The sequence below is a fragment of the Babylonia areolata genome, chromosome 6, assembly GCF_041734735.1.
Source record: "Babylonia areolata isolate BAREFJ2019XMU chromosome 6, ASM4173473v1, whole genome shotgun sequence".
Taxonomy (NCBI): Eukaryota; Metazoa; Mollusca; class Gastropoda; order Neogastropoda; family Buccinidae; genus Babylonia; species Babylonia areolata.
Window position 1 is genome coordinate 20,444,095 of NC_134881.1, and position 22,815 is coordinate 20,466,909.

General features: G+C 37.7%; 1 protein-coding gene across 7 annotated transcripts in view; it reads right to left on the reverse strand.

Annotated features, from left to right (window-relative positions):
* The window catches only part of LOC143282818 (ADP-ribosylation factor GTPase-activating protein 2-like), a 44,784-nt gene that overhangs the window by 17,422 nt on the left and 4,547 nt on the right, over positions 1-22,815 (reverse strand). For 4 of the 7 annotated variants that reach the window (XR_013055311.1, XM_076588608.1, XM_076588610.1 and 1 more), the window contains exons 4-11: positions 21,889-21,918; positions 15,561-15,717; positions 14,348-14,469; positions 13,398-13,540; positions 10,129-10,257; positions 8,197-8,361; positions 6,991-7,137; positions 2,734-2,802 (exon numbers count right to left, since the gene is read on the reverse strand). Coding sequence is in view for 6 of the 7 variants with exons in the window: in XM_076588608.1 (XP_076444723.1) it covers positions 2,734-2,802; positions 6,991-7,137; positions 8,197-8,361; positions 10,129-10,257; positions 13,398-13,540; positions 14,348-14,469; positions 15,561-15,717; positions 21,889-21,918 (962 nt within the window). In the remaining variant the exon portion in view is untranslated. The remainder of the gene's footprint in view (positions 1-2,733; positions 2,803-6,990; positions 7,138-8,196; positions 8,362-10,128; positions 10,258-13,397; positions 13,541-14,347; positions 14,470-15,560; positions 15,718-21,888; positions 21,919-22,815) is intronic. The other 3 variants (XM_076588611.1, XM_076588612.1, XM_076588613.1) reach the window with 3 other exon arrangements.

The window sequence follows — 22,815 nt, forward strand, 5'->3', positions numbered from 1 at the left end:
TCTTTTTTGTTTGTTTGTTTGTTTTTCTCCCTAAGGATAACATCCATCCTTCTATACCTTGCTGTTTTATCTAACTATGTCTACATCACCCTAAACCTGGAAAACACAAGAAACTTTCATTCTCAGCTTGGATGAACTGCAGCTAAGTTTCATTAACTGATTCTAAATCACAAGCAAAATAAATAATCAACAACAAAAAAAGTTTTTAAAAAAAAGAAAGTAAACAAAAAGGTGTTTTTTTTGTTTGTTTTTTTTAGCAACATTTCAAAATATTCCCCATACCTGGATATGACTAACAATGTTTCCTCTGTCTGTGAAAACTTCTTCAACCCTCCCCAAACGCCCCCCCCCCCCCCCCCCCTTTCTATATTCAAGAGTTTTTGGGTGGCAAACCCGCTTCATCAAGCACTCTGTATATCCTCACCAATAATACATTCTACATCAAGCCAAGTTATATAGTTCTCTTCTAATTCTCTTCTTTTTCTGCGTTTGTGGGCTCTGACTCATATGTACAAACATCAATTGTAAACATGTATGACTCGCCTTTTATGTGTATGACGTTTTTTTTTGTGTTTTTTTGTTGTTGTTTTTTCTCTGCCTGCAATGTAGGAAGCCATACTCCGCTTTCAGAGGTACGATGCTGAGTGTGTGTGGTCTTGTTTCCATAACCCAATGAACGCCAATATGGATCTTTAAGGATCTTTAACATGCTCATTTGATCTTCTGCATGCAATAAACACAAACTGGGTTCCAGCACTATCTGTTGACCTTGGAGATTTGGAGATTGCCGACTGTGTTCATGTGTGCATCATCAGAATCAACTGTGGGAAGAGAGATGATTGTGTTTTGTCAGTCACTTTATGACAAACCTTTGGAAGCACAGTAATGTCTTGCATGACTTTGGACAATATGTGGACAGCTAGCTAATGTCTGTACAGCTGATGTTTGTACATGAAAACATAACAATCCTTTCCTTCTCCCATCTGCCCCTGCAGAAAAGGAATTCACAAGTCTTACATCTTTTTTCTTCTTTTTTTTATCCACTAAGGAAACCTAAACATGGGCATTTTACTGCAGTTTCTATACTATCAGTTGTTTCTTCATCTACATACCTATTTCTTCTTTTAAATATATATACATATTTGTATATTTTACTGGTTGCAATAAAAATAGATACGTAAGTGAAAAACAGTGACTTTGGAAAACAAGTACTGGCAAACACTGCTCCTACAAGTTTACTGATATCTAGAACGGCTGATTACATTTTTATTATTAAAAAAAAAAAAGCATTAAAAAAAAAGAATAAAAAAAAAGAAGGCTGGTAATGATTACTGGGAAGAGGGAGGAGGGAACACAGCCAGAACACATGCCACTTTTGGGGGAATGGATGAGATACATGCAAGTGAAACAAACAAGCACAACTGTCACTTTAATCAATTCTCATTTTGAGATTTGCATCTCAAAATTCTGAAAAAAAAAAAGAAAAAAAAAAAATCAGAAAAAATATGCAAGTTTATTGACTTAGGGGAAGGGAATAAAATACAAGCAACTTGCATATTAAACGAATATGCATGCCTGTTACTTTCATAAAATTCTCCTCTTGAAACTTTCAATATGCAACCTCTACTCATTTTTCTTCTCGTTCCTCTGGTTTTTTAAAATTGCATATAGGATTACCCTCTACCCCTACTTAATGCCTCATTCTGATGCCTGCTCTCTACCAAATCCTTCTGTGCATGTGAATACACTTGTGTGTGTGTGCGTACACACAAGCAAGTGCATATGATCGTGTACATATTTCTTTGATCATGTGCATGTACCTGATTATGATGCATGTGTGAGCATGAGAGAGAGCGAGAGAGAGAGAGAGAGAGAGTGTGTGTGTGTGTGTGTGTGTGTGTGTGTGTGTGTGTGTGTGTGTGTGTGTGTGTGCGTGCGCGCGTGCGTGCGTGCATGCATGCCTTTTTACGTGTCCAATTAAATGTGATACATACTCTAAGAAAGCAGATAAGTAAATGTCGTACTATGCTGTCTGTATCTGAAGTGCAGTCAAGTACGCATTGCACTATTTAAAACATCCCCTGTTCTTCTATCATAACCTGCCTGTTTAATATCAGCATGCACAAGAAATATTTGACATGTGTCTGAAAAATGAATCAGGCAGTTTGATCCAAGTCCACAGGTGGCATACATTACTTTTCTGTTTCCATTAACTTGGCACAAGCACAGCCGCAAACCATGTTCCATGGTCAACATGCCTCATATATCCTTTCTAATCATTTTCTGCCACTGTTCGTACAGACGACGGGACATAAAAAATTTGTGAAATCAAACAGAAAGTAGCCATTAGTATATGTGAAATCAGAAATTTACAGTCCACTCTTTTTGTTACATTTTTAAACTCATCCACTTGCATATTTCATAGTTAACCGACATGTTGAAATGGTAACATTGTACCTAAAGCTGAAATAATATTTGAGTAATAATTTTCCACGTGATGCGTTAGTTTTAGCCACTTGGTAGCAGAAAGATTAAGTTCATTACAACAATAAGTAAGTATATTTACATACGTTGCAATTATTCCATGAATGTGGCATTATCTCGCCAGCAAGCTGCCGAAAAATCAAGCAAATAAAAAGAAAACGAAAGCACCAAGCAAAATGAGTTACCCCACGCAAGGACAGGGGACCCAGGACAATATTAACCACCATCTACAGTTAGCCCACAAGTTACCCCGAAGACACAGCGCTTTTGCCCTCGATCGTTTCTTCCTCTTCCTCCTCTGCCTCCACATGTTCAAAACTGTTCACAGCCACAACACAACACTTTCAGACAGTCACCGGTAAAGCCAGTACAGTTATTGAAAAATCAGCGGTAGTGCCTTAACAAACCACATCGCTGAATCACAAAGAGTGTCCATCACTGAAAATGTCTTAATAACCAGTGCTGCTGTGATAATTGCACTCCATGACAAAACCTTACCAACTGTCACCATAAGAGAGTCAAAATCACTGTGAGCCAATTTGTGTAAAACAGGCAAAGGCTTCAGTACAACAAAACTAACCACTGATTTTTTGTTGTTAACAAAACATACCACAACGCCACAGGACAATCACTGTGACAAGCTATTCAGTTTTACAATCACATTACTCTAATAGTGAAAGACAGTAACTGAGTATGCCTGCAAAATCTGAAATTAGTTACTGTATCATAAAGATATTACTATCGTAAGACAATCACTACATATCCCTGGCAAAGACTTTCATTGTAGACTGATACAGTGATAGTTGCTACATACTGCTGATATAAATAAAGCTTTAATAAAAACCACAGCACTGTCAATCACTCAAAGACCTTGGAAAATATGTTACAATATGACAATTAAAAAGGTTGGGTCTGCGAAAAGTTTGGCATAAAAATTCCACTCAAGAGTTGGGACTAACCAGTACTGTTCTGCTGAAACAACCATTATTCAGCAAACATAAAAATTTGCGTTTCTCACTTCAACTTGTTTTTGGCCATTATCCTGTTTATCTTTTACGTCTGCATGTTTTATCACAAGTCTGTTTCCTTGGCAACACAATGCTGTCTCAAAACAGTCCTTTTTTCTGCCATGGCAATTGTGTGTTCTGTTTCATATGTTATGCTTGATACCTAAATAATACAAGTGTCTGCAGGTCCATCAAAAAATGTAACAGAAAAAAAACAACTGAAGTGGGTGAATTGAATGAGACACTGACACCAGTCAAAGTTATGAAGAAATCCCGTACAGCTGATGTAAAGAGTTCAAAACAAACTTTTAAGACACTGAATTCCATGTCTGATTTATTCTTGTTTTCATTTTTCTTTTTTTTTCTTCTTCCTTTTTTCCCCTCTCCCTGTTTCTGTACTGGTTTTGTGTCTTGTACTCTGTGATAACTTGGTACAATGTACTTTTTGTTTTTTTAAATAGTTTGTCCAGTGAAACTTGTTCCTGTTTTCAATGCTGCGTTGATTTTGTTTTTGTTTTCAGTATTTGTTTCTGTTGTTGGAGCTGGTTTTTATTCCTCCTTTTTATTTTTTATTCAGCAATAATACAGATAACTAGATTTTCACTTTTTAAAACATTTCTAATACTTTCGTTTGTGATGATAATGGCGTAATCACAACTTTATCAGTAAGGTGGAAAGAGGAAAAAAGAGTACGCTACTGTATCTCTTTCCCTCTTCCTTAGGAATATTAATACCAGTGAAGTATTTGTTCAAGCTTAAATAGGATATAAATACTACTCTTCAATTTGGCATTGGTTGCTGGGAGAAGCCAGACATGACTTTAGCACTGTCTTGTTTTGATTTGAAGTTATTTATTACTGTTTGATACAAGCCTTGAAAAATATAATAAAAGACCATGGAACACATATATATCCACTTCCCAACCTGAAACAACAGTCAGCAAAACAATATCATTCTGCACAACTGAACATGTTGCTGCAATGTTTATCAAGGATTAACAACAAAGTTCATCCTTCTGCAATCTCTCCAAATACGGATGTTTGAAAAAAAAAGTCTCACTGAATAAAATGTGTACATATATGTCAGTCTTATCAACATGGCACATGCTTAGATATGCCAGTGATTGGTCTTTTTTGTTTTTGGGTTGTTTTTTCTTCTTCAGGAACAAAAAGAACGTGTAGATTCCAGAACATTCAGGGTGCATGCAAAACATGATGAGCCTAGGTTTCAAATATACAAAACAATGTAGTGATGATGTGTGGGATGTGGTGTGATGGCATATTTTGAGCAATCATCAGACCCATGGCAGCGCTGCAGTCACTATGGAATACTGTATCAGTGGACCAATGATGACAAACTGCTGCAAATACCGAGGCATGCCGATGCGTATCAGGAGAGATCTAGAGAAAAAAAAATTCACCACCAGAATCCCAGAAAATATCACTGCAATATTTGTTAATAGGGGAAACTGTTTCACTGATCATAAATACTCATCTCAAATCTTCTGGGGTAAATCATTTTGTTTGAAATCAATTTTAAAAAGGACCCTGGATCTTGATCAACGTCTTATCTGTCCACTATGTATGTTTTTTTTTTGGTGGATGTGGGAGGGAGGGGGATTTGTATGGGGTAAACAGTGATTCACACTGAGAATTTCTTCTGTTTCAGTCCCTAAATCAAAAAGTTACCTTCACAATTTTATGTAAAACTGTAAGAAGTGTGCTGCTTTTCAAATCCCCCCCCCCCTTCCACCCCAACCCCCTCCATCTTATTTCAGACCGAGTGTGTCATGCCTGGGACTCTGGACTACAGCTCTAATGAGGTCTGTTTCAGACTAGCTTGCATGGACACTACAGTCAACAACTTGCACAATCACATGGGTATAGGTATGGGTAGCAAGCACAGCACAAACTAAGCAAGGACTCTAGTACATTAAGTCAAAAGTGCGAGTGTGATGACATCGCTTGAGGCTCATGGTCTTTGGTGGAACAACCTTGTACGGGGTGAAATGTATTGGTGTGTGTGTGTGCGCGTGTGCATGTGCATGTGTGTATGTGTGTGTGTGTGCAGGTATATAGTGTGTGCATGTCTTGTGCATATGTGTTCAAGTCTCAATACATACCTGAGTGGTAGTGCATGATGTCTGCATGTGTGTTTCAGTTTTTATTCATATATCTGTTTATATAAACGTGTGTATGTTTATGTGTATGTATGTATAAATGCAAGTACATCTGTCTATATACATGCTTGTGGCACAATGCATACTGTTTGTCTGTGCCTGTCTGCCTGCAAGTCTGAGTATGCGCCTAGGTAGATACATGTGCACATGCAAGTTTGTGTCTTAACTTTGCTTATGGGGTGTGTACAAGCACACATGCATTTGTTTGCAAGCATGAAGGGTGTGTCTTTAAAGAATGTCTGCGTCAGAACAAACAGAAGCAGATTGCAAACACCAGAAAAAAAAGGTTAATACTACTGTGTGACACAAACAGAAAAAGCATACTAAGATTTTGAAATAATAAAAAATAAAAAATAAAAAAATATTTTTAAAATCTATACAAATAAAGCCTGTGAGTGTTAGTGCAATGGATCAAAAAGAAGAGACCAGACCTGAACTGCTGCAGTTTGGTTTTTTTGGACGTTTTTAATGCGATTCTTTTCTGCATGCACACTGGACATGTGAACAGCACATACTAGCAAAAAAAGGTGATAAATACCGGCCTGAACATTTCATCATTACAACAACCAAAGGGAAGTCATGTATAAGGATATAATGACTGTGTGTCACACTCCACTGTCATGCTTTGGTCATGCTTCCAAACAGTTCTGTTTCAACTGCACGCTACTACTGTTTGCCACAAAAACAACAAAAAAAAAGTTTTAGGAAGTCAATAAACAATCATCAAGGCTTCATAACATTCTGTCAGTATCCTTAGTTCCATTAAAACAAGCCTCACTGAACGAAGCAAAACAAAGAAAAAAAAAAGAAAAAGAAGTCAAAGTAATAAATAGCGTCAGTGTCTTTCAGATCCATAAAATCACGTAAATCTACAACCCAGCAGTCTGTTATTCACAAACATTAATGCATGCTGCCAAAAGTAAGCACTGTGCAGATCCAATATTATTCATACATTTCAACAATCACAGGAAAACTACACTTATAAAAACATTTTTTTAAAGATTAAAAAATCAACAACAAAAAACAACAACAGAACATGTACAATTCATTTGGCAGTTTGTAAACAAATAAGACTTTTGTTCCCAAACATGACAATAAAAAAAAGAGTATCAAAAAGATAGGGAAAAAACAAGCAAAACAGAAAGAGACAGACAGAAGTGGTGTATCAAAACAACTTTGTTCCCTGACTCTCAGAAAAAAAAAAACGTCTTCACAACAAATTCATTTTAGCCAAAATAAATGAGTGGCTCTGCCAGCAGAAAAGATTTAATTAAAGGGTATGTACAACTTTATGATTAATATCTAAAATTAGAGGCAAACCTGTCGTCAGATCGTGACGAGATAGCCTCCGATCGACTGCTGCTGGACTTTTCAAAAGAGTCAATATCCCAGGAGCCCCCCTTGTTGGGGTTGCCCCAGCCAAAGTCGTCCATCCGAGACCCCCTGGCGCTGTCCCCACCTCCTCTCCTGCACAACAACAACAGTTTCGGTTTCTCATCACTGCATTCAAACAAATCCATAGACTACACCACAACTGCCCGGCACATGCCTGACCAGCAGCATATCCTAAATTGCTAGTCAGGCCATGCCTGCATGCCTTATATATTATATTTGTGTATTTGTGTGTGGATTTTTTCATAAAATTCTTGCCAGGGGCTTATGCTGCCATGAGTTCTTTTTCAGTGCGTCGAGTGTTTGCTGCACAAGGGACCTCAGTTCGTCATCTCATCTGAATGATGTAACACTCAGTTTGATTTTCCAGTCAAACTGGGGAGAAAGGAAAAGACCAGGACTCAAACTCAGACTCTCATGGACATTGTATTGGTAGATAAGCCTGTCAACAAATTCAGCCACCTCTCAACGCCCAGCCAACAGCAAAGATATACTGATATCCAAATCATGTTAAAATATCAACTAAGATAATGTTACAGACCAATTAATCCATGTCTCAGATAAAAGCTAAACTTTAAAGAAAGTTATAAATATCTATTTCCTTCCTCGTTTCAAAGAGAAATCGGTTTATCTGCCACCTTCTCTCCATTAAAACAGATCATGAAAATGCTTCTGATCTCACCCATTCACACTGAACACAGAACCTAAACTATACTTAAAAAAAAAAAAAAAGTGTTGAATCTGCTAATCATATATTTCTCAATCATTACTTACACTAAAAGGAATGCAAGGCCATCTCCAAAATACAAACTAATACTAGTAATAGTTAATGCATGAATACACGCACAAGTAAATCTTTAAAGTTCTTCTCTGATTGTGCCCATATGCTATTTCTTTTTTCTCTTTTTTTTTTGAGTGCTTTTTGAATTTTATTTGTGTGTGTGTGTGTGTGTGTGTTTACGCTCACACGTGTGCAGATGTGCAGTGTAGATGGTGTGTCTGTATTTTAAGTGCCTTCGTGCCAATTTCTGCAGGAATGTTCTTGATAGTGTGTGACTGCATGTTTTCTGAATATAAAAAACAAAACAAAAAAAAACCAACAACAAATAAATAAAAATCTGAAGTCAGTCTCACTTGGAGGAGGAGAAGGCGGACATGGAATCCAGCTCATCCTCAAAGAAGTCCCTGTCACGGTTGGAGGAGCGGGAGGAGTAGTAGTCACGGTCAGAGTTGCGGGACCTGCTGGGGGCCTCCTGCTTGATGGTCTGCATGTCACTCAGGGCCGAGTGGCTGATACCTCTGTCAACCCAGCAAAATATGAATAAATAAATGATATAAAATAAATAAAAAGCTTTCCGTTTTCTGCACCATCTTGCAGTCTGGTTGCACACTTTCACTCATACTGAAGTCACAGAGTATAATATTTCCCTTAGACATTAACCCATTTCTTCCCATGAAGATCGAAACAATCTAAATACTTACGAACAAGTAGTTTTCCAGCAGTGAAAGCTGAAAGGAGTTAAGTCAAGTCAGAAAAATAATCAGTAATATTTTGTTCTCAAACGGATTGTTGTTCAGTTTTGGCATGCAAGCTGTGAAGTGATTACTGAAGCATGTGTAAAGGGTAAATTGAATAAAACTTAATCTGAAGGTTATTATTTTCTCTTGAATATCACCACCACCACAACAGGTCAACTCACCATATGGACAGTTTGTACAGCAACAAACAAAACAAATAAAAAGACACACACAAACAATAACAAAAAAGGAGCGAGGGGAGAGTAAGTTTCATTGTTCAGTTATTAAAAAAAAAAAGGAAGTTTTTATGAAGTCCTATAGTCAGGAAACAAATTAAAAACAGACGAACAAGAGGAAGAAGGAGAAGAAAAAAACAACACAATCATAATGTAGCTTTACAAACCTAATTCATTATCACGATTCTGGATTTCTCTGAAGTCGCCTTTCCCTAAACATCCCCCCAAAAAGCCCATCCGTCATCATTAAATCAATAACTATCTATCTCTTCTTCCTACTCTTTTAAAAAACAAAAACAAACAAATTTAAAAGGAAATTTTCTCGAGGGCGCTAGTCAGGGGGCAAAGGGGAGGTTACCTACTTCCGGGAGGTTATCAGCCGTAGCTACTTTCGTTTTCTCCGCATAGGCTGATAGTAGTTTGCACAGGACAGGAATGTCAGACCCCTGCCGGAGTCTGCACTAGTGGGTCACGGTTAAGTATGTGTAATTAAATTCAAATTACAGTGCTCAGAGCCTCGCCTACCACTAAGGCCATCTCAAGGCTATCGCCCTGTTAGCATGTACTTCAAGAATAAAATAAGTACAATAAAAACTAGTCACCACTTCAAGCTTTCCACTCAAAGTTAACCAAAACAATGAATGAACATACAAGAAGTAGGCAACAAACAATAAACATACAGATAAATACAACAATAAACATATAAATATCATCAAAAAGCATTCAAATAATAAACAAAAAAATTTAGAACACCATCATCATTCATTCAATCAATCAATATACCATCTCTGACTCTCTTCTCCCCATATCTTTTTTATGGTTTAACCACGACAAACTATGAACAAACAAAGATCATACAACAAACACACAAATATCATCAAAAACAAACAAACAACAAACACAGAACAGCTGACCACTCAAACTCAAAACTCATCATCAAAGAGCAGCAAAAGGTTTAGTTCAGTTCAAAGTTGCTCAATGAGGCGTCACTAAGTTCGGACAAATCCATAAAGAAATGCAATGCCACATCTGCTAGGCAGCGTAACCAAACGCGCTTAGCCAGGTGATCAGGGAAAAGAAAATAAAACAAACAAAAAAATTTAAAAAATAAAATAAAATAAAATAAACAAACAAAATAAATAAATAAGTAAACAAATCAGTAAATAAATAAATGAAAAATATAAATAATGAATAAGACAAAAATTACAGAAACAAAAATAAAAATAGGGAGAAGCAGTGTGTGGTGTTGTGTGGTGTGGTGTGGTGTGGTGTGATGTGGTGTGGTGTGGTGGTGTGTGTGCGCTGCACTCACTTGTTGGAGATGAAGCCCATGCCCAGTCGCTCCAGCTGCTCGGCCTTCTTGGGGTCCGTGGCCTTGATCTTCTCCTCCTGCTTCTTGCGCTGAAGGCTCATGTCCTGGTAGGCCAGCCGCATGGAGGCCCTGCACCACCACACAGCACGCATGCACGTCAAAAAGAAAAAAAAAAAAACAGTAAAAAATTATCTATTCTCAGCACCAACACAAAAGTGAGAGAGAAAAAGAGAGAGAGAGAGAGAGAGAGAGAGAGAGAATGAGAAAGAGAGAGAAAAACACACACACAGAAAAAGGAAAGAGCACAGTCAGAAACCAATACACGTACACACATGCACACACACACACATTAGAAGCATTAGTATCCCTCCCTAAAAAGAAAACATCTGTAGGACTTGATGCAGTCTCAAATGAGATGCTGAGACATTTACCAGAAAATTTTGTTGTTTTACTGTTTGATATTTTTCAAAAGTGTTGGATTGATGGTTTAATGCCAGCACAATGGAAACAGTCTATTGTGATACCAGTTCATAAACAAGGAAAATGCAAAACAGATAAGAGCAGCTACAGGCCAATTGCACTAACATCACATACTGGTAAACTAATGGAAAGAATAATTTTGAGAAGGCTGATGTACTATTGTCATAAAAATAAGATTATCCCAATTAACCAAGCGGGCTTTCAGAGAGGTAGATCTGCAATTGATAATTTGGTAAAACTTACAACACATGTAAAACAACAATTCGCTAGAAGGAAAAACGTTCTTGCAACTTTTTTTTATGTGAAGAAAGCCTATGATCAAGTTTGGCATGCAAAGTTACTCTTTAAACTGAAATCTGTTGGCTTTTCAGGACATCTCTATGATTATATCAAAGATTTCCTGAGTGAAAGAAGTATACAGGTACGGGTCGGGAATACATACTCAAATCCTAAAACTCTTCACATGGGATTACCCCAAGGTTCTGTTATTGCCCCTGTTTTATTTAATATCTTGTTGAACGACTTACCCAAACACTTATCAAATGATGTGATCCTAGTGCAATACGCAGATGATATATGTATGTGGATGAATGTAACTATGAAACGGAATACATCCAAAAGGGCTTTAAACTATATCAAGAAAATATACCAACGAGAAATAGATAGATTAAATAGATATATTGCTGATAATGGTCTTACATTATCATCAGAAAAAACACATATTATGCTTTTTAACAATGGTACAAACCCAGAAGAGTTACCAACATTTAAGATTGAAAATGAGACAATTCAGTATAAAGATACTGTTAAGTTTTTAGGATTGATACTTACTTCAAAACTAACTTGGAACAGCCATATTGAATATATATTAACAAAAACAAGAAAATCTCTAAACTTACTCAAAATTGTGAGTAAACAATACTGGGGACAAGATACAACGATTTTGAAACATTTATCATCATCACTTATTCGATCCAAACTATCCTATGGACAAGAAGTCTTTTTCAATGCTCCAAAATATTTGCTAAAGAAACTTCAAAGCATAGACTGCAAAGCATATAGACTTGCCCTTGGTGTACCTTTCCATGCATCGACCCTCGGAACATACAAAGAAATAGGAGTACTACCTTTAGATGAATACCGAGACCTCGCATGTGCTAAATACGTACTGAGAAGCTCAACAACTGAAAATTATACATCAGAGGAAGTAAAAATTACATCCGAAAACAGCTTCCCCAAAAGAGCTAAAAACATATCTTATTTAACACCCATTGGCACGTTTGTGTCAAACCTGTTCGAAAAATCTAAAATTAATTCAGATGACGTAGACACACAGAAGACCGTAAGTCCATACCCCATCTGGGAGATGAATAAAGACATTTTGATGTTAATCATACTGACATTAAAAAGAATGAAAATCCGAATATCATGGCAACGGAAGTCCGAGTACACCTTCAAAATAGATACCGTGATCATTTACAGATCTACACAGATGGCTCACTATTAGACAATGGCCAAGCAGGTTCAGCTTTTGTTATACCAGAACTGAAAACGGAAAGATCATACTATATTGGTAAAAATCGTTCAATATTCACTGCTGAACTTATTGCTGTTCTTATGGCTCTAAATCATATTCTTGATCTTCCAATTTGCCTTCTACAAGTCTTGTTTTGCGTTGATTCCAAATCTGTATTATGTGCTTTAAACTCACCAAATTGTAAGAACAAATCTAAAATCATACTAGAAATCAGCCACATTTTACATCTTTTAAGCTTGAAAGGAACACATATTACGTTTTTCTGGGTTCCTTCACATCTTGGTATTCTCTGCAATGAATGGGCTGACAGGGCTGCAAGAAAAGGTGCAAAGAACGAACAGGGAACCATAGAACTTTATGTGCCTCTATCTGTACAAGAGGGTTATCGAATACTAGAAAAAACATCGTGGAACAAAGTCAGAGAATTATACCAAGAAAACGGCAAAGCTTTAAACCATAGTGTAATTAATGGCCAACAACCGGGAACTATCGATCAGTCAAATACATACAGTAATTCAATAAGATTAAGGCAGATTCATACATTATCAAACAGGATAAAACTGAACGCTTTTGTAACAAAGTTCAGCAAAGATGTCAGATGCATATGTGGAGAACATATTTCTAGCAACCATGTAATATTCGAATGTCAGAATCTAAAATGTTTTTTGCCAGACTTCACCAAAAGTTCTTTTGAATGTGTTATTAACAATTCCAATATGTTATTTGTTATTGCAGAAGGTTTGCTGCATAGTCTTATAGGACATTTGTTATAGATGTTATATTTGTTTGATGTTGGCGTTTATAACGTTTCCATTTTTCCTAGCGTTGTCTCTCCCTATTCACCCTCCACACATACACACACTTTTACCCCTCCCCCTCTCACAGCCCCTACCCCCACGGTTGTTTTTTTTTTTTTTTTTTTTTTTTTTTTTTTTTCCCCCCCGTCTAATATCACTTCAAGTGGAAAGACGTTAAACTGAAGACAACAACAACAACACACACACACACACACACACAGAGAAAAAGGAAAGAACACAGTCAAAGACCAGCACACAAACACACACATACTCACACACACACATACTCACACACACACACACACACACACACACACACACACACACAAAACAAACAAAAAAAAAGACCAAACAGAAAAAAGACCACACAGAAAAAAGAGAAAAAGAATAAGAAAGAAAGATAAATAAAAAAAAAAAATATTAAAAAAAAGCCAAGAATCAGGCGGAATACTGACATCTGTTTCTCTTGCTCCTCCTGGGTCTTGGCCTCCTGGATGGCCTGGTTCTTGACAAACTCCTCCCGCTCCTTGTCCGCCTGCTGGGCCCGGTTCTCGATCTCCGTGAAGTTGGCCTTCACCCGCTGGGCCCCCAGGCCCTTCTGCACGCAGGCAACAACACAACACAGGGATGTGGTGATTGTCAGTGCTTTGCCTTGCAGTTGCACGGACCAAGGCAACAATGCTGAGGAATTCCTGGCTTTATATCAAACATGAGTCAAATCAAACTAAATCATGTTGCTTACAGGCCAGCTGACCACAAAGAGGCCATTTCAAGGGGCTAATCACCCGCCAGTTGTTAAAGCCAGTCAAAAAAACACACACAAAATAACGTTATGGTTTATTAAAGTAACGTCAAAAGAATCTATTCGCTCACGTCTTACTCAATCCACATAAAACTGAAAAAGTATATCTTAACAGCATAAAAAGATCATTTCACCAATGTTATGTCTCAGACCACATATGAATTGATTCAAGTTAAAACAAAACAAAAAAAAAACAAAAAAACATTGATATCCCTCATGAACTGGTAAATGAGTGTCCAGGAGGAACATCCTGGATATATATCAACCAGGTATCAATATTCTGCAATGCTAGTTTTCAACTAACCAGGTATCAATGCTCTGCAATGCTGGCTTTGCATCAACCAGGTGTCAGTGCTTTACAGTAATACTGGCTATGCAAACACATTATTCTATCATCAATATTCAATTACACAATCAAACGCTAGGTACATTCATTATCATATGTACCGTTGTTCCACACTGGCTACTTTACTGACGGTTTGGTCAACCACAGTGACAAAATCACAGATCGTCCGTCAAGAGCGAAAAAAAGAAAGAAAAAAAAAAAGTATGGTCTCAATGACACAACACAAACACAAACATTACAAAGGAGGCTGTACCCACCCCTTTCTTGCCAGCAGGGGCCTTCTTGGCGCCGATCAGAGTTTTGCGGGGCTCCAGCTGGCTGGCAGCCTGTGTGGGGGAGGTGCTGAGGGCGGCCTCCACACTGGGACCCACGCCCGGCTCTGTTCAAACACACACAGACAATACACAGAACTCATAGACAACCATCACACAAACCTGAATGCAGGTTGGCCATAAGGACCCACATTCGGCTCTGTTCACACAAACAGACAAGACACGGACCTCGCAGGTGTCCATCACACAAGCCTGGACACATGCTGGTGATGACTGAATGATCACAAACACACCTAAAAACAATGCTTAAAGCCTTTTGTGACAAAAATCAGGACAAACACAGACTTCAACTTCGGACAACATTTTGGCCGGTGACAAAAATGAACACATTAATTTAAGTACTTACTTCCATCAGTATCCTTATAAAGTTGTATTTATAGTCAACAAGAAAGTGGTCTAAGACTTGGACACACAATTTCTGAACTCTAAAGCAGAACAGTTGTTTGGGAAATATATTTAAACAGAATCAGAATATTCTAAACCTTTGTAAATGTATATCAAAAGTAGGCACAAAGCCCTCACTCTCCTCCTCCCTAAAAAACAACAAAAAAGCACCAAAAATGGTTGCTTCTTACTTGAACTTACACATACTGGAATCCAGCTCAACACTAGTAGTAAGGAAAAAATTTTGTACACATTCTACAGCTTTTCGAGATGATTTACAATAAATCAGTGACCCATTAAATTCAATAAAAATGTATTTAAAAAAAATATATATCAAATCTTCTTCTTCTTCTTTGTTCTTGGGCTGCAACTCCCATGCTCACTCGTATGTACATGAGTGGGCTTTTTTTTTCTTTTTTTTTTTTAACATGTATGACAGTTTTTACCCCACTATCCATTTTCAGGAATGTGTATGCTGGGTATGTTCTTATTTCCACAACCAACTGAACGATAACAAGGATTACAGGACCTTTAATGTGCGTATTTGATCTTCTGTTTGCTTATGGACACGAAGGGTTCAGGTACAAGCAGGTCTGCACATATATCGACCTGGGAGACCAAGATCTGAACCTGGGATCCACAGACTGAAAATCCAACGCTTAAACCAATCGGCTACTGCGCCCGTCAAATCAATAATTAATGACAAAAGAAATCACTGACTGCCAAAGTAGCCCTGTAGACCCAAACAACTGACCCTGTGAATTGTTCAAGGCCCCGTTCTTGACAGGCTGTGGTGCAAACAGTTTCTGTTCTGCCATCAGGTCCTCTCCCTCGTCCTTGGTGTGCTCTGAGAAGAAGTCCACCTCCTTGCCTTCAGGGGACGTGGGCTCTGCATGGGCCTCGATGTGCAACTGCAACAACCATGTCAGAATAATGATATCACTACTACTACTACCTTTACTACAAATAATACTAAATATCATATAACACTGTTAATAATAATGATAACAATAACAATGAAGTGCACACCCCACAGAAATGCAAGGCAGTTTGCTGTACACAATCTATCCGCACAATTATAATACATGCACAAACTCCACACAAACTCATGAACAGCCATACACACACACACACACACACACACACACACACACACACACAAAGCCAGTAATACAACAAACACTCAAAATCCACTTAGATAGGGACTGCTTGGGAAAGATTTTAAATTCACTCATAGCTGGAGTGTTCTGCAGACAGGAAGGCAGCTAGTTCCACATTAACTTGGGAACAGGGGAGGTGGGGGTGGGGAGGGGGGGGGGGGGCTGAAGGGGGCAATCAAAATAGAACCATATTTCCCAACTGTCTTCATTTTTACAGTCTGGAAAGTTCAAGAGCTTTTTCACTAGGAGAAGAACCATGAGTAATGAGTACAGTGCAGCATGGAAAGTGAAGCAGATGAATGCAACCGAAGTGATCCATCAAAACAGCTACAGACATGAACTTCATGTGCATGGCTTGTTTGTCACAGCCCTCCTGTTTACGGCTATCAGTTTTCTGAGATCTGAAAACAAACTTGGTGCACTGCTTTACAGGATTTTTCAATACACGGGGGTAATGGAGGAGATAGCTGTTTACCGAGATAACGAAGGAGAAGCTGTTCTGGACTACTCACAGGTTCTCAGTACATCCATGTGTTTAACAGAAAAAAAAGCCTTGCTTTAAAACCTACATACTGAAAGGAAAAACACAAACGAAACAAAAACAGGACTTGATTCTAACCATGTCATACAATTTTTCAATGCAATATGGAACCACATCACAGATTTTTGCTCAGTATAATTTGTCCAAAGCTAAGACACAGAAGGAATATTTTTGTTAATCATCTTGATAACAAACTCCTTGATAGACAGACAGATAGACAGATATATAGATAGATTTTTTTTCTTTTTCAAAGTATGCATTTGTGCATATACACATAAGTATAAATATAGTACCATATGAACATGAATACACGTAATCATTTCACATAAATTCAGAACACCATACCATGGAAAAATCACCATCAAAATGAATTCAACCAATCATATTACTCTCATAACTGACTGTAAAAGACCATATCACGAAACAACAAACCACAAAAGAACCACGCCTCATGTAAAAACAAAAACAAACAAACAACCAAACAACCCCGATTAAAGCACAGGAGAAAGGAAGTCATAAAAGAAAATCAGGTGGCAATTACACTTACAGAACATAAACCCAGAATGTGCCCCCAGCATGCGCCATTCACATTCTGCCACATTTCTCACCACAGAATGAAGCAATAAACTGGAGCACTGTGGAATTTTTTTCTGTTGTCATGCAGACTATCCCTATGCCCAATGGAAAACTGATGAAGTTCTGTTTGCTAACTGTTGGTGGTACGGGCCATACATACTTATGGCACTGTGATTTATCATTATACCACACACTTCACAGTTAATCAGGAATCATTATGCCACAGTGAGTGGCACAAGTATAAGGAATGTGTTTAAAAGACAAAAACCCAACAACCACAAATATATAAAAATAAGGGAGGGACGAAACCCACGAGAAATGACAGATGGAGAACAAACTTGAGCAGTTTTTCTTTGCCATCAAAATAAGACACAAAACTACATTTGACATCACCAAAGCACAAACACACACACACACATACACACACTGCTACTACTACTCCCACAAATGTTCTCACTTTCTACCCTATCTTATCTCTCCCCTCAGTCTCTCCACTCTCACACACTCAGATACACAAACCCCAGTATTCCTCAGGACACACCAGAAACTGATTCCTCTTTTCTTTCTTTTGTTTTGCTTTTTTTTTTCTTTTTTTTTTTTTTTTTTGCTTGTTTGTTTTTGTTTTGCATAGACCTGCACACACACACACACACACACACACACACAAACACATTAAAACTGAAGAAATCCACCAACACACAGAAAATTGGCATGCCTACTTGACAAACGTTTTCTCTTCAGCTCCATCCACATGCCTTCAACTGTTCAAGCTTTGCTCCCTGAACACCACAACCAGCAACTACAGCATGGAAAACAGCAATGACCCTATGCAGCAGCTGAGAGTATGTTTTTTGTGATACTTTGACTCTCCTTTGTACCCCCAGAGTCAAACAATTTCGACTCTCCTTTGCACCCCCATGTCAACAATATCATCATACTACAGACCGTAGTTTCATTGAAGAAAAAGCTGCTATGGGTTCAGGAGTTGCTGTGTTATACAGGGATACTATTCCCTAATAACAATCAGCCAAGCTGTTATGAAAGGGTTTGTGCATCCATGCAAAGTTCTGTGAAAGGGTAGTTTTAAGCTTGGCTGCAAAGTTGCCACCCTCACCCCAATTTATGGCTACTTTGCAATTATACTGAAATACTAACTGATATTCTAATAAGTGTAAATGTTGTATATCCACCTGGAAACTGAGTTAAACAACAGCTCTGTAAACCTATCTTAATAAGTATCTATGGAAATTGATCTTTCACGTTAAACAGTACAAAGACTTTTTTGGTTCTGATCATTCAAATTGTAACTGTGCTCATTTACACATGTATAAACTGTGATTGCTTTCAGCTTTTTGCTAAGGTTTGTGCGTACATGTTTGTTTGTTTGTTTCTTTGTTTCATGATTTTTTTTTTCAATGACTATGCTTTCATAATCTCTTTTTCTTTTGGATTATTTTGTTTCTACTTCCTTTTATATGCCTACTAGCTTCAAACTAAATACCAGATTGTAAACCACTTAACCCTTTGAGCCCTGAGTTCCTGAGCAATTTTAACCCTTCTGCCTGAGCTCCTGAGCCAAAATTTGCAAATAATTGGTATTAAACCCTTTTAGCCCTGACCACCGCTTTACCGGTGGCAGAGAAAAATGACGTAATGCCCAGCCACTGGTTGAGCAGTGCGTAAACCCTTGAAGTGTGCAGTCTCAACCTGGCCCGTCAGGGCAGAAATGAGGGACAAAACATGCGAGAAAACAACTGTACACAACGCAGCAAGTAATTGATATGCTTGATGATTGATCGGAAGTAGAGTATGACAATGATTACTCTGATAGTGAGGTGGAATTCGAATCGGATGATTTTGCTACAGATAGTGATGTTGAAAATGAATCTGAGCATGCAGAATCAGTTGATCAAAGGAGGCGTGTCAGGCTGAGACTCTGCACGCTTCATAGCAGAAATCGATCTTTTTTATCAAAAGCACATGCACAGTGAAAATGCGCGGCAATGTTGGTACTACGTTCGCTGACGTCAGAATATTACGGTTTTTCTGATTGGCTCTTCAATATAAGTCAACCAATAGCAAAACACAACACAAGTGTTTATGCACTGCTCAACCGGGTGCCAGGCATTATGCCACCCCTCCCCACCACCGGTAAAGCGGTAGTCAGGGCTCAAAGGGTTAAAGCTTGCTTCAGCATGTATTACAGTGCTGTATAAAAAATAAAACATTATTAATATTACTGATACTGTCATTATCAACATTTTTATTTGTATCATTATCAACTGATACTGATTTTTAACAATATCAAGAATTAGTGTCAATGAGGGGAGTCAGGAATCAGAAAGGCTGAAAGAGGACTGTACATTCATGAAGCAACTACTGCACTGATGCTGCTGTTTACATTCAGGCTTCGACTCCAGCATGGTGATGGGGTGGGGTAGGGGAATCCTTAGATTTCCTTCATTTCCATATCTCAGTTCTTAATAATATTGTGTTCAAAGCAATCGAAGGCAGGATAAAAACACAAACAAAACAGTCATACTTTCAAATTTCCATTCTATGTTGTTGTTTTTCTTTTCATTGGATAATTAACAGGGCATCATGTAGTGCTTTCAGCAGGATTAGGAACAAGGTATCCCTATAGATTTCAGTGCAAATCAAAGAACTGATATAAAAAAACAAACCAAAAAGTCATGAGAGGGAGTAGGAACATAAGAAATAAGTGAACAAAAATAGATTAAAAAGATAGGGGTTGGTTATAATCATAAAACTGAAAAAATAATAATAATAAAATAAACAATGAAATAATTCCAAACACAAAGTGCCTCCGCACAACTGATCAAGAAAAAAAAGGCATGAAAAATCAATTCAATTGAATTCCTCTGGTTTTATTAACACTAGGGTTCAAAGGTCAGCCACAAAGAAGGGGGTACGGAAAGTATAGCTGGGGAGGGAGGAAGGAGGGGGCGGGGGGGTTGGGGGGGGGGGTGGATGTGGATTCATTTGTGGTTGAATCTTCTCCCAGTTTTTCAACACATGCCAACAAAAACTGGCTGCACCATCACCCTGTTCATTTCACAACTACTCAACTATATTTGCATGCTCTAATTAGTCTAATGATGTTTTACAAAAAGCTCCAACAGAACCCCCTCCTGATCATTTAAGTTAGTTATGATGGGTCATTAATAAAACCATGGCTGTATATAAAACTCATGCCTACAAATAGTCAACAACAAAACATGATAAAAACACACACCAAAAAAAAACCCAGTATTGCATGGTCTTTGTCAAATTTTTGGGAAATTGATAATGAATCTGAAATATCTCAAACACTGAAGTATGTTTCCAATAAACTGCAGACAGTTTCTGCTGACAGAAACTGTTATGCCATGAATACACAATGGAGAAAAATCAATCAATCAAAAAAAACAAAAAAAAAACAAATTAAATTAAAAAAACCTTTCGTGGATCTGGAGAACATAACTGTACAAAATTAGTAAACCTTAAGTTAGAGCCTGTCAGCTCCAATGTGATTATTCAACACATAGCACTCAGATGAACGCATAAGTCAACTGAGGCCTCACTCTTACACAGTTTCTTTTACTCACTTCCTTTTTTTTTCTACAGTCACTCAGTCAGTGACAACTTTTTCAAGCAGAAAGCAAGCTTGGAAAATCAATTCCCCAATACAATCATGACAGCAGCAAAACCAGACGGTGCAAAACATGTTCAAATGACATAGGTTATCACTTTTCAGCCGAACTCAAGCCTTTACATTCTTCCAACACACTAAACAGAAGAGCTGTGATACGTTCAACATCTTTCAACATGTCAATACAAAAAGCAGCAGTTACTAAAATGGGATGGCAAATGTCAACAATTGCAGATTGAGGGCAAGAATTTAAAGACATAATATGCATCCAACACAAATAAGGTCCCTCTTCATCAACACATAGTGACATACCCACTTTCCCAATAACCCAGGTTTCTTTTCAAATACAGAATCAAATGAACAGTCAAAGCATGACCAACAGGAGACAGCTGGATAATACAACATTTGAATCAGAATAGACATAAGAAAACTGCAACTGACAAAACAATGGTCAGAACTGAAACTGACAAAACAATGTCACTGTGAACACAGAAACAACAATAAATCTATACATGACTAGGATGGAGTACAACCTTGCTTTCCTGAAATGATTAAATCAGTCCACAGTCAATTTCCTTTCACCAGTCTCTTTCTCCTTTCAACTTACTCTTTCTTCACCCTGTCACAACAAAAACCCAACGGTGCTCTCATGAGGTGTTCTAAATCCAGGCAACAGACACCATCTGCTCATGGCCTCATGTTTGAAGAAAAAAGAAACTCAAAAGAATATGTGTGAAAAAAAAGTGGTGGGTGGAATGGGGCGGGAGGAGACAGTAAAATGATGACACTAAAATTTTTTCCCCTTTTGCTGTGTCATATCATAATTCCTAACTCAACATTGTCACTGAAAATTGGACATCAATCACTTTCATCATGGCATGAAATAGTGGTTTATTTAATTTGGAAAGCAGCTCTGCAGTGTTCAACCAAGCCAAGCCAAGTGCTTGGGGACTGGCACAAATTCAATCAAAAATGGATGGAAAGCTGTTAGTAAGTAAAAAAAACAAAAAGCTCTGAGGCAAGGCAATACAATAACAATAAATGTACAGAAGCTCAATGCTTTGAACAAATGTGTCTACAAGATAACAAGGACATGATAATGACAGCCGAACTGAAGTCAAGTCTTTCCAAGAGTCAACCCTCACTGACAAACCTTATGTTTTCCATCCTCTTCAATGTTAACCTGTCAATCAACAGTCACCCTTCTGCATTAATCAATGGGTCTCACATATCAGCAGTATTGAACACAATTGGCATGATAATGTGATCATTTCATCATGAGCCCTTTCTTTCTCCTTTCAGTTTCACATTTTCCCGTCACTTGCCTTACGCTCAACACCTTTCAAATCCAAACTCATATACTATACATTATTTTGTTAGAGCCTTTTTTGCACATATCTCTTTAATCATTCCTTCCTCTCATCACCACCACATATACGCATTCTGACAAAAGATAATGTATACCTGCACTCAAGTACAGCCAGGTAAAACAGATATTAGTCACTGAAAAGACGACACAGCATACTACACTACTTCAGCACACACAACTTCACACAAAAGCTAAATACCTATGGTAATTCCATAATATACATTTTATTTGCTGGATGTTTTCTATCTGTATACATTGTTGTGCAATACCTAACTGTCTTAATGCGTGCTCACATGTGGGTGTGTGGTTTGCTTTTGTCTATCATCAGCTACTGTACGTTCTTATTTGACTTGTTTTAATGGCTTTTACAGTGCACATGTTCATTTTTATGTTGGTGTCTACAACGAGCCTGTGACTGCACACAATTATTTCCATGTGGATTAATAAATAAAGTCTTTTTAAACTGAATTGAATTGAGTAATGTAGTAGCAGAAGACTAGATTAAAAAAACAAAAACAAAAGTGAAAGAAAGAAAGACAGCAAGATATTTTTAAGGTGAACGAAACAGGGGAAACAGGGGAGTGGGTGGGGGAGTGAAAGGGAAACTTTAAACACTTGCTCAATTAATCAACCAAAATCCATTCATACTTTCAATCCTAAATGGGGGTCTAATCACACTCTATGGAGTGGAAAAAACAAAAAACAAATTTT